This window comes from Mandrillus leucophaeus, unplaced genomic scaffold, assembly GCF_000951045.1.
Source record: "Mandrillus leucophaeus isolate KB7577 unplaced genomic scaffold, Mleu.le_1.0 Scaffold132, whole genome shotgun sequence".
Lineage (NCBI taxonomy): Eukaryota > Metazoa > Chordata > Mammalia > Primates > Cercopithecidae > Mandrillus > Mandrillus leucophaeus.
Genome location: NW_012101277.1, coordinates 2,712,092 through 2,724,915, shown reverse-complemented (window position 1 = coordinate 2,724,915; position 12,824 = coordinate 2,712,092). Strand labels below are relative to the sequence as shown.

At 32.6% G+C, this 12,824-nt stretch overlaps 1 protein-coding gene across 3 annotated transcripts in view; it reads left to right on the top strand.

The window, feature by feature from the left end:
* Positions 1-12,824, top strand: part of USP15 (ubiquitin specific peptidase 15) — a 148,907-nt gene that overhangs the window by 51,435 nt on the left and 84,648 nt on the right. For all 3 annotated transcript variants that reach the window (XM_011972927.1, XM_011972926.1, XM_011972928.1), the window contains exons 4-5: positions 5,120-5,246; positions 11,796-11,941. In XM_011972927.1, coding sequence (XP_011828317.1) covers positions 5,120-5,246; positions 11,796-11,941 — 273 coding nt within the window. The remainder of the gene's footprint in view (positions 1-5,119; positions 5,247-11,795; positions 11,942-12,824) is intronic.

Here is a 12,824-nt window from a genome sequence, read left to right as displayed (position 1 = left end):
AAAAAAAAAAGAAAAGCACTCATAATTTTAGCAGAATAAAGAAGAAAAATAATACATGTAGAAAGAACATTTGATACTCAACATCCGTGTATGATCTTTTAAAAAACTCTCAGAAAACTAGGAATAGGAACCACCGGTAAATATTATACTTATTGGTAAAATATTAAAAGTTCTTCCCAAATCAAGAATAACTGTGTTAGAAATCTTAGCCAGTATGGTAATACAGTAAAAAGAACTAAAAGAGTGAACCTTGAAAAAGAAAACATAAGACTGTCAGTGTTTTTAGAAGGCATGATTCTATAGGTTTAAAATTCCAAAAATATGTACTGGTAAACAATTAGAATTAATAGGTAAATTTAACAGGTTGCCTGATATGAGGGCAGTATAGGGAAACCAGTTTTTTATTGGCAACAAATAAAGTTTAGTTTTATTTGTACAAATTTATGGTGTACATGAGAAAATTTGTTACATATATATAGTAAGTAGTGATCAAGTCAGGGTATTTAGGATGTCCTTCACCCGAGTTCAATACATTTTTGTTAAGTATAGTCACCCTGCTCTGCTTTCAAACATTGAATTTATTCCATCTTACTGTATGTTTGTACTTTTAACCCAGTTCCCTTCATCCTTCCCTGCTCCCTTCCTTATCCTTCCCAGTGTCTGTTACCTATCTTTCCACTCTTTACTTCATGTGGTCAAATTTTTTAGCTTCCACATACAAATAAGAGCATATAATATTTGCCATTTTGTCCCTGGCTTATTTCATTTAATATAATGACCTCCAGCTTCATCCATGTTGCTGCAAAAGACATGATTTCATTCTTTGTAATGGCTGAATAGTACTCCATTGTTTATGTATATGTATATATATGTGTACACACACACACACACACACACACACACACACCCGTATTTATCTGTTCATTCATTGATGAGCACTTAGGTTGGTTCCATGTCTTGCTATTGTAGATAGTGCTACAATAAACATGTGAGTGCAGGTATCCCTTTCATATATTAACTTCTTTTCCTTTGGTTAGATATGCAGTACTAGGATTGCTGGATTGAATGGTAATTCAATTTTTAGATTTTTGAGAAATCTCCACTCTGTTTTCTGTAGTGGCTGTACTAGTTTACATTCCCGTTAACAGTGTATAAGTGTTCCCTTTTCTCCACATCTTCACCAGCATCTGTTGTCTTTGGCTTTTTAATAATAGCCATTATGGCTTGGGTAAGGTGATACCTCATTGTGGTTTTGATTTGCATTTCTCTGATGATTAGTGATGTTGAACCTGTTTTTATACACCGTTGGCCATTTGTTTGTCTTTTGAGAAATGTCTGTTCATGTCGTTTGCCCACTTTTAAATGGGATTGGTTTTTACCTGTTGAGTTGTTGAGTCCTTGTGTATTCTGGATATTAGTCCTCTGTTGGATGAATAGCTTATAAATATTTTCTCCCCTTCAACAGGTTGTCTCTCAATAAAGTTGAATTTTAAAATAACATTTACAGGTCAAAATACTTAGGAATAAACCTAGTAAGAACTGTGTTTTTCTATATTGAAAATTGTGAAACATTACTGGGTAAAATTAAAGAAGACTTAATGAGTTAATGGATCTAGGCTGAAGGTCTAGAGACTGAAGATGTAGGAGGAATAGGTCACTAACGTTTTTCTGTAAAGGGCCAGATAGTAAATATTTTTAGCTTTATGCACCCTTTAGTCTCTTTTGAAATGACTAAACTTTGCTGATTGAGACATAAAAGCAGCCCTAGATAATTAATAATTGAGTATGAAAGTAGCCGTAGACATGAATGAATGGGTGTGGCTGTGTTCCAGTAAAGCAATATTTACAAAAATAGGTGATGGGTACATTTAGCCATCTAAACCTAAGTTTAGCCAAACTTAGTTCATAAGTTTGCCCATCACTGGGTCTAGGCATTGGCTTTAATGTCCACCAGCATCACAAAAAAAGGAGCAACTAGATATTTGCATCCTGTTTAGAGTGAGTATATGTCACTATCTATGAAGTCATCTAAACTAAAAATTACAAGAGTAGGAAAGATGGAGAACTTCTAGGTTAAAAGACACTTAAGAAACAAATTAGTCTATTGCAGTATATGGACTGTATTTGGATCCTGATTCAAACAATATATTAAAAATGAGATAGAAGGAAAAATTTGACTTTTGACTGGATATTTGATATTAATTGATGAGTTTTAATTTTTTAGGTGTGATGATGGTATTGTGGTTATGTTTGAGTCTTTGTTTCTGAAGAAAGTACTCTGAAATATTTGTGGATGGAATATCACATATATAGGATTTGTTTCTTATACATTAAGAACTATGATTTCATAGTTTTGTTGTGTTTATCTACTTCTCTGTCTTCACTGTTATCTGTTCTCACTCAGACTCCAGGATCTAGATCTAGTTTATCTGCACCGAATGTAGGTACTCAGCAAATACTTTTAAAATGAATGAAGCTAGCTCCTACAAAAGAGTAAGTCAGTCTGTTAGAGGCCTGGTGTTATGAAATTGTTTATATAGTACTGGATTTTTTTAGAAATTACTTTTATTTCTCTTCCCATTTCAGGGAGGAAGGCACTTGGAATGAAAGTAAAGTTTCTATGAAACTTTTCATACACAGACAGATATAAAGAGTAGACTATATTGGGTTTATTTAGTATGTTTAATGGCCTTGTAAAAAATGCCCTCAATATTCATAGCAAAAAAATGAACAAATAGAAATTATTTATTTTAATCCTCTATAAACTTATATTTAGCTCAAATACTTAGTGAAGAGACTTTGCCTTCATTATGGTTATAAATTAATGAAAATATGTTTGCCTGTCCATAAGTCTTAAATTTTGGACAAGGAGCCAGATTTCACCATGTACTCACTTTTTATTTATGGTAATATAACAGTGTTATAATTCATTGAGAGTAAACATTATAACTATCATCTATAATATTGACACATAACTATCATTTCTGAATATCCCCCTTCCAATATTATTTCAAATATGGTTTTTAATAGTTATAATAATTAGGTAAATAAAACTTTACTTTTTTTATAAGCTTGTTTCTTCCTATTAGTCTTCATGACCATCATTTTCAATGCATACATTTTTAATTAAGGTAGGAAGGAGATTTTATGTAAACAAACATGAAGGACTTTATAAAAGCAAATAATCTACATGTGACAATTATAGCATTGATTCGTAAATGTGCTTATTATTTTTCTTTTTATGGTGCTGTTATTTTCAGGCTTTAATAGTACATATACTTTTCAAATAGTTTGACAACAAACTCATATTTTTAAAAATGACACCTTGTTAATACACTACTTTTGGAATTAGTAAAATAAGTATCTTATAAATATAGTAGCAATATTCTGAGTAGTGATGATGAAGGTTTTAGCAATGTAAAACGTAGGAGAGAAGAAACAAATGGTAAGAAAAATTGTGAATCCCGGTAGTGTGGATTTTGAAATATTCTTGATATTTTGTTTTCACAATGACTCTTACAGTTAAGTCACCAGGTTCTTTCCAGGAAAATATCTATAGTATTATGGAAATCTGTTTTCATTTTTAGAAAACTATGCCTATTTAGAAAGTATATACGTCAATATAAATCATAATGGGGGATTTATTTTATGGTTGTTATTTAACCGTACTTATCTCTAATCCTGCTTTGTGTTGGTCATTCCATTTTTCTTTTTCTTCCATAAAAATGAGGCCTGCAGTTTACCTTAGTTTTAATAACTACCAGTGATTAGTAGCTACTTTAATGTAGTTTATTTTAGGATTTTACTCAGATATTGAGCCTCAGTACAGAAATTACTGACTGATAAGAATATTTGATTCCTTGTTTCTCTACTTAAATATAACTACAAGTAATCTTTTTTTTTGGGGGGGGGGTTTAATACTTTAAGTTCTAGGGTACATAATCTTATGCAATTAAATGTTATTACATTTGTAACCATGAAGTAAATCAGCTTAAGAGGTTTAAAACAAATCTCAGTAGTTTAACATATTGGTTTTACAAAACAAGTTACATTTATTAGCAGAAGGAGAGGTGCAGACTGCTGCCTGTTTAAAAAAATTGTAACAAGCATGATTAAAAAATATGTACGGCAGAGTATCATAAAAATGTGTGTTGGATTAGATAGTAAATACTAGATGAACTGCATTTGAATTTTTTCCATGCAGTGAAAGACAAGTTTGTAAACTCCTTTTCTGAATTGATGTAAGCTTGTGAGTATATCCAGCAGTCATTTGGAGCCTCCCTTTTGCCATATTTGTCTAATGGATCACATATCAGGCCTATTACTATTTTCAGAAACAGTATTCATGACTGAAATCCTACAGTTAACCTTTAGAAGATCAAAAGGAATTATACTTATTTAAAAGGTGACCTTAATATATACGTATTTCCTTTTTATGCTTTATGGCTTGCATGCTTAACAGCTTTCTTTTAATTGTTACATAGAATTACTAAGTGTGTAGTTAAAGGTCAAATAAAGTCATTGTAGGGTGAAACTAACATATCAGTTACCTAGACATAGCTGAATATTTTAGCAACAGTAATTTGGAGTTATCATTTTAATAGATATATTTTAACATAACAGTGATAGTATAGCCATTGAGTTGAAATTGTATAAACAACTTTTTAAAGGTTTTCTGCTTGGGATCACTACTAGAAGCTCTGAGAAGTATGTTTGTATCTTCACTCAGAACTGTATTTATTTGAATGTATAAACAACATATGTATATATTTGCACATAGTCATTTTGGGTAAGCTTTCTCATTATAAATGCTGAATATTAATTATTATGGTGTACCAGTGTATCTTCATAGGTCAGTAGAATGCCTTTCCAAACTGACACTTAATATTTTAAAATCATGATTCATTCTTTCTTTTAAATATCAAAATTTCCAAAAAGCTTTCTTGCTTTTGAAATTTCAACTATCCAATATCTTTTTTTATATATATTGACAGGCTTTGATAGTGACTGGTTTTTCACTGGAGATCTGCAGTTTTCTAAAGTCTCTTTAAATATATTGTTATTAGAATGAGATATATTGATATAGGTGACACTGATTTGTTTTGTTTCATTATTTTAGGTGGTTGAACAGGGTATGTTTGTAAAGCACTGCAAAGTAGAAGTATATCTCACAGAATTGAAGCTATGTGAAAATGGAAACATGAACAATGTTGTAACTCGAAGATTTAGCAAAGCTGACACAATAGGTAATGCAAGATCCTGTCTCGTTTTTAAATCATTGCTATTAGATATTTAGTTAGAATTATCCTTGTTATATGCTGCTTGCATGATAACCATTTTAAGGATTTAAATATAGACATTCAATTTCCAGCTTTGATACAGTGTCTTAGAGTTAAATTATTTATTGTTTCTTGTATGCTTTTGCATTTATTAAATGAATTTTAACATTTGTGCCATTTTGCTTTTTTAAAAAACATCAAATAATTGTTGTTTTTATTTAGCAACTGGTGTGTCATTTGTAACATAGACCTTTAAATAAAAACTTAATTAAATCTTGGTAAGGTAGCATGGAAAATTAAAATGGGTTATTTCCTTTTTTCTCCTAGTTTATTATTTTATTCTATAAATACAGGTAAGTAGCTGAGGCAGCAGGCTTAGCGTTATTTTGACACATTGATTTTTCAAATTAATGAGTGGCATAAGCAGTTGTAAGTCTCAAATATAAGTGGACTTAATTCTCTCTGTATATTAAAATTTATATAAATTGTTTTCTTTCTATTTAAAAGACAGTTTTAATTTTAGGTAAAGAATATACTGAATAAAATATTTTTTTAAATAAATGATTATGAATTTAATAAAAATTACATACTTTCTGTTTCATAAAACAACTCAAAAAATTTTACAGTATTTAATTTCAAATGAAGTTGTAAAACAAGATTAATGGTGATAACATTGATCTTACAAAATACAAATGAACAGTGAAGAAGGACACATAACTTTTAGAACCCAGCATGGAAGAGGATTAGCAAATTTATGAATTATAGCACGGCATAAGATTTCCCTGTTGGAACCAGTCATTAAAGTAAATGAAAGTATTTCTGAATTTCATTAAGTGCATTTGGCTTTCTTTCACCACTTATCCACCTCACAGCAGGAAAATCCTTTTAACCCATATTTTTTATGAAATAGTAGCATTATTCAAGTACTCAGTGGTTGGTTAATCCTAATGTTTGCATCAAATAAAATACAGCATTATGTTATGACTCTTTATTCTCCCCTCTTCATTTAGCTAGAACATTTATAAATCCGAGATTAAGTTTCAATAAGCTCATAGTTGGCCGGACGCGGTGGCTCACACCTGTAATCCCAGCACTTTGGGAGGCTTAGGCGGGTGGATCACCTGAAGTAAGGAGTTCGAGACCACCCTGGCCAACATGGTGAAACCCCATCTCTACTAAAAGTACAAAAATTAGCCAGGTGTAGTGGGCGTGTGCCTGTAATCCCAGCTGCTTGGGAAGCTGAGGCAAAAAAATTGCTTGAACCCGGGAGGTGGAGGCTGCAGTAGACCGAGACCATGCCACTGTACTCTAGCCTGGTGACAATGTGAGACCTCATCTCAAAAAAAAAAAAAAGCTCATAGACTCATCTTTCTAAAATGAATGCTTAAAAGATAAGGAATTTCATATATAAATGTTATAATAATTATTATTACAGATAAATTGCTTGACTTTTGAATTTCCAGATTTATGGAATATATTTAGGAAAATAAGATATTTCTACATATTAAAAACAAAGTTTTCAACATATGAAAATTATTTTAATCATATGGGTATGTACATGAGAAGAGTCTATAAATTTAACAAGGGTAATCTGTTAAAATTAATTCAGAGTCGTCTCTGAAATTTGTAGCCAATTGGAATATAAATGAGAGGCTACCTCTTAAAATAATGTTTTCTAGTTATTTTTAAAGTTTGGTATTTACTTCTCTCCCTACCTCATTTTGATAGGAAAATTATATATAAATATGAGACCATCAGAAATCTTATTTTAGAACATTATTATACTAAGTATTTTGAAATTCAGGAAAATCAGCAACTGATTTAATTTCTGAATTCAAAACAAGCATTATGGGTTCTCATGATAAGAACTGTGTAAGAATTTGTCACAAAGATGTATACTTTATAAAGGTTCACTGCTTCAAAAAGTTTACAATCTAGCATAGATTTTAGTCAACATAGATTAATATACTAATACTTTAAAATGCTAGATAAATTGGATATATACTTTAACATTCTGTATGAACCCAATTTTTGCATAGCTATAATTTCTTACTGTATTAAATCATTGTTTTTCCAACTGGATTGTTGATATTTTGGTGGTTCATTAAACAGTTTTGGGAGTAAAGAAAATTGAATGGGAGATATTAGAATACAAAATATCAACATACATGTGTATGTCCTGGGTCACAGTTTCTTACTGTAGCTCTTAGTTTAAACAGTTTGAAAGTCTGTATTAGAATGAGTCTTCTTTTTAAGCAAAAAGGTTTGCAAAAATTGTAATTTGTCAAGTCAGGAATTTTAGACACTTCATAATTATGGTTATCATACAGATTAACAGTTATTGAATATTTACTATGTTTTAAGCACTTTACAGGAATTTTCTTGTTTAAAGTTAAGCAAGCAAGTATCTTCCTCTTATAGATAATGAAACTGAAATTTAGAATCTACCTCAATTCACGCTGGTACCAAGTGGTAGAGCTAGTACTTTAACTTCATAAGCAGAGCTCTTAAACTCTCATCTCTCAATTACTGCCTTACACAATCTGTGTATGCTAAAGGAATATTCGTTTTGGAGATATTAATTGGGCTGATTTTGTTTTTCTAAAGGAAATGGGTTTTGAAACACAGAATTTGCTTAAGAAACTTAAGATGCATATATATTTTTCCCCTATGGTCTTTTAAGAAATCTTGATTGAAAATGATTAAAATAGCTATGTATGTGAAATACAGCTATATAAATTTTATAAACAGAATTAGGAAGTATAAGTGTCTGTTTTCTCTTGTTACCAAATTAATAAAATATTTTGTTTTCAGCTAGTACTACTTACATTGATATATAGTAAAAATGATAGCAGGCCATAGGCCATATCTAAATGATTTACCTATCAGGGCCAAAATCTTCTGCCCTCAAATATTTTCTGCCAAAATTGATATATTTGAACATTGAGCATGTTCAAGTAAGAGAGATAAAATAATAGTTTTATTTTCCTTTAAGATTAACTACTAAAAACATAAAACTTCTTGAAAAATATTTAATTTCTATGACCTATATTAATATTTTTTTAATTTCTAATTTTTGTGAGTAACCTGTATTATTTTTCTACCTCTGTTTACTTTTCATTAACTGGCTAGTATAATTGAATTAATACGTGGAAAAATAAGCACACACTGTCAGTCCTTTGACCATTCTCAACTTCAGTGATCTTAACCTGTACCCAAACTCAGCCACCAATTATTATAGTTAAACCCTAGACTGTTGTTATCTGTAACTGCACTTGCCAAATCTCAATTTTAGCATCCTGTGTTCTGGTCACCACTTTCCTGCTCCCATTTTCTCTTCAGCCCACTATATTAGACATCGAAACCTACCACTCCATTGGTACTACTTCTGTCATAGTCTCTCATGATCTTGCCATTGACAAATCCAGTGGTAATATATAGAAATCTTCCATTTTCCTGACCTGTCAGCAAAGTACAACACAGATAAACTACTTTTCCATCTAGAAGCACTTTCTCTTCACATGGCTTGCTGGGTACAGTTTCTCACTGGCTGCATCTTGTTGGAGTCCTTTGCAAAACCCTCTTCATATTCTTTATCTCAAAATATCAGTGTCTCCATATTCTCCCAGCCCTCCTTTCCTTGGTGATTTCTTTTGTTCTCCTGGCTTTAAATATTTTCCACTTGCTGATATCTTTTAAGTTGATAGGTCCTGCCCTAAAGTCTCCCATAATTCCAGTTTGAACTATCCCATATCTTCATTTGTATATCTGACAGGCTTCTCAAGAAGACTATCAGGTATAAAACTAAGCTCCCTTTCCCAAAAAACCTGAGGATCTGTCATTCTTCCTTATCTCCATAATTCCCACTTTTGCTCTTCCAATTGCTTAGGCCAAAAATCATTTCTGATTCCTTTATTTCTCACCCTTCATGTAATCTAGCAGCATATCTTCTTAGCAATTCCTTCAGAATTTATTCTCAATTGGACCACTTAACACTGCTTCCATTGCTACCACTTTGGTTAGGATTGCTGCAGTAGCCTAGTTACACACCTCTGACCTTGAGTTAGTCCATTCTCGCACTGCTATGAAGAACTACTGGAGGCTGGGTAATTTATGAAGAAAAGAGGTTTAATTGACTTACAGTTCCATAGGCTGTACAGGAAGCGTGGCTAGGAGGCCTCAGGAAACTTAACACTCATGGTAGAAGGCAAATGGGGAAGCAACCACATCTTACTATGGCAGAGCAAAAGAGAGAGCAAAGGGGGAAGTGCTACACACTTTCAAACCACTAGATCACGTGAGAACTCACTCACTGTCACGGGAACAACAAGGGGGAAATCTGACCCCATGATCCAGTCATCTCCCACCAGGTGCCTCGTCAAACACTGGGGATTACAATTCGGCATGAGATTTGGGTGGGGACACAGAGCCAAACCTTATCAGACCTTCTGCATTGTTCTTCACTAGCAGCAAAAGTGAACACTTAAAATGTCAGTCATATGCCACTTCTCTTCCCAGCTCCTCAATAGCTTCCTTTTTTGCTCAGATTAAAATATAAATACTTTGATAGCTCACAGAAGTGTATATAATCCTGCAGAAGTACCTTTATAGTCTTATTTCTACATCACATATTCTACTTCAGCCACATTGATGTACCAGGCTATTCTAAAACATGCCAAGCACATTTGCACCTCAAGGCTTTTGCGTTACTACTCCTACGCCTGTAATGTTCCCCCATATGTAAATTAGATCGCAAAACTCGAGGAAATTTCCACATTTGTTTATAATATATTATGTACACAGATGCCTGTATTAATAGAAAAAACATCCAGAAGAAATATCAGAATGTCAACAGTGGTTGTATCTAGGTAGACATTTTATTTATATTTGTCAGTATTTTTAGTATTTTTGCCAAGAGCAAAAATTATTTCTGCCCTCAGGAAAAATTTATTCATTTTTATAGAAAGATTAAAATAGCTCTCTTCCTTGGCTTCTTCTTTTATCCTCCTTCCTAGGTAGTGTTTTGTTTCTTGAACTTGGTGCAGTTTACATGGGTATGTCCACTTTGGAAATTTATCACAAGATACTGATGATTAGTGCATGTTTCTGTATATACGTTCACTTTAATAAAAAGAGCAAAAAGAAAAAAAGACAACCCTGCCAAAATAGAAAGCAGTACTGATAAGGCTTGGCTATGTATTCCCACCCAAATCTCATGTCAAATTGTACTCCCCCATATGTTGGAGGAGGTGCTTCCTAGGAGGTGTTTAAATCATAGAGGCAGATTTCCCCCTTGCTGTTCTTGTGATAGTGAATGAGTTATCATGAGATAGGGTTGTTTAAAAGTGTGTAGCACTTCCCCCTTCGCACTCTCTCCTGCTCTGCCATGATAAGATGTGCTTGCTTTCCCTTCGTCTTCCAACATGATTTTAAGTTTCCTGAGGCCTCCTAGCCATGCTTCCTGTACAACCCATGGCATTGTAAGTCAATTAAACTTCTTTTCTTCGTAAATTACCCAGTCTTAGGTAGTTCTTTATAGCAATGTGAGAACAGACTAATACAGGTACTAAGAATATATTTATTTTATGTAATTATTTAAATATTCTGGGTGATTTGCTTTAAGTTTTGAGATAATGCTGTTGATATTTTGAATTAGTGCCTTTTTTTCTACTGATTTAATGCCCTTATCAAAACCTCACTGACTACAAGACTATCACAAAACATTAGCTGCTAAGTAGATAGTATTATTGGACAAAATTATGTAAGATAGATGTAGGTTTTCATATTTCTTCAGAGAACATATATTATTAAGTTTAATATTTTATAATTTTTTTCAAAACTAATAAACTATTCTACAATTTAAAAGTATTCTGTATTCATATATCATAAAATATTTTGATTATTATTTTCTTGAGTTGGTTAGGCAAGTTATTAACCAGAACTGGATGAAATTTCAGTAAATTGATTTAGAAATTCAGAAAAAGATATGGCTTTACCTTGAAAATACTAAATTTTGGTGAATACAGACATCCCTTCAAACAAGGCACTTTCTTTTTTATTGTGTCCATATATTCTCGTTAGCTGCTCAGTTTAATATAAACTATTTTTAAATTGCTTATGTGATACTTAAAAAATTTTCCACCTGTAACATCTCTTAATCATACTTTAATTCCTACATCTCCTGAGAAAATATTTTAATTATAATATGTTAAAAGTTAAAGTTTATCCTGTGTATCATAAATTATATTTTAACGTTAGGTGATTGAACTCTTAACTTTTGAGATTTTAAATTCCCCAAGTAATTTGTTGGCGTACAAATACCATTTTTTCCATAAAAAGCACACTCGGTCTCAAAAACCCTTTTGTTGGTTTGTGTTTTATAGATTTATTACATATTTAGTCTTGATTTTCTATTAGTATTTTAAATTTAGAATTTTTATGCTGGTGACATTTAGCTATATGTGGTACATTTTGAAATACATACTATATTTATATATCTTTCCTCCTTAAATCTAGATACAATTGAAAAGGAAATAAGAAAAATCTTCAATATTCCAGATGAAAAGGAGACCAGATTGTGGAACAAATACATGAGTAATACATTTGAACCACTGAATAAACCAGACAGCACCATTCAGGATGCTGGTTTATACCAAGGACAGGTATTGTTTATTTTAAGCGTACTATACATGAAGGCTTTTGGATTCACAAACTTTAATCAATATCCTGGCAATATATATGGGCTCTGCTGTTTCTGGTTTCCTCTTTCTAAACTCATCTCTTGTCTCTCCCTGCTGGTTACTGACTCTGACTTCTGATTCCCTTCTTGAACTTGGGAATAATCTACTTGTTAAAAAGAAATCATTTTTAATGAGAAAAAAATCCCAGCTAATATTATAAGGTGGGGCAGCAAACTTTCTGTGAAAGACCAAATAGTAAACATATAGGGAGCATCTCTTATTTACACATTTCTTTGTTACAAATTGCAGTTCTCTGCAGGCCACAAAGTAGCATCTAAAATGTTGCCATTGTAGTACACAAAAACAAGCATAAATGATACATCAATATATGAGTATGGCTGTGTTCTAATAAAACTGTTCATATAAATGTGCAGCAGGCTAAGTGAACTCTAGTTTGCCAGCCCTTGTTGAAAGGTGTCAGCTCCCAATTTGACTTTTTTGTTGTTTATTTGAGACAGAGTCTCGCTCTGTCTCCCAGGCTGGAGTGCAGTGATGCAATCTTGGCTCACTGCAGCCTCTGCCTCCCAAGTTCAAGTGATTCTCCTGCCTCAGCCTCTTGAGTACCTGAGACTACAGGCGTGCGCCACCACACCCAGCTAATTTTTGTCTTTTCAGTAGAGATGAGGTTTCATCATGTTGGCCAGGAAGGGGCAGAATGGTCTCGATCTCTTGACCTCGTGATCTGCCCGCCTCAGCCTCCCAAAGTGCTGGGATTACAGGTGTGCGTCACTGTGCCTGGCCGGTATTTTTCTAATGGTGTAATCCAAATAAATTAAAGTGTTGAGAAATGAAGAGGTTTAGTTAC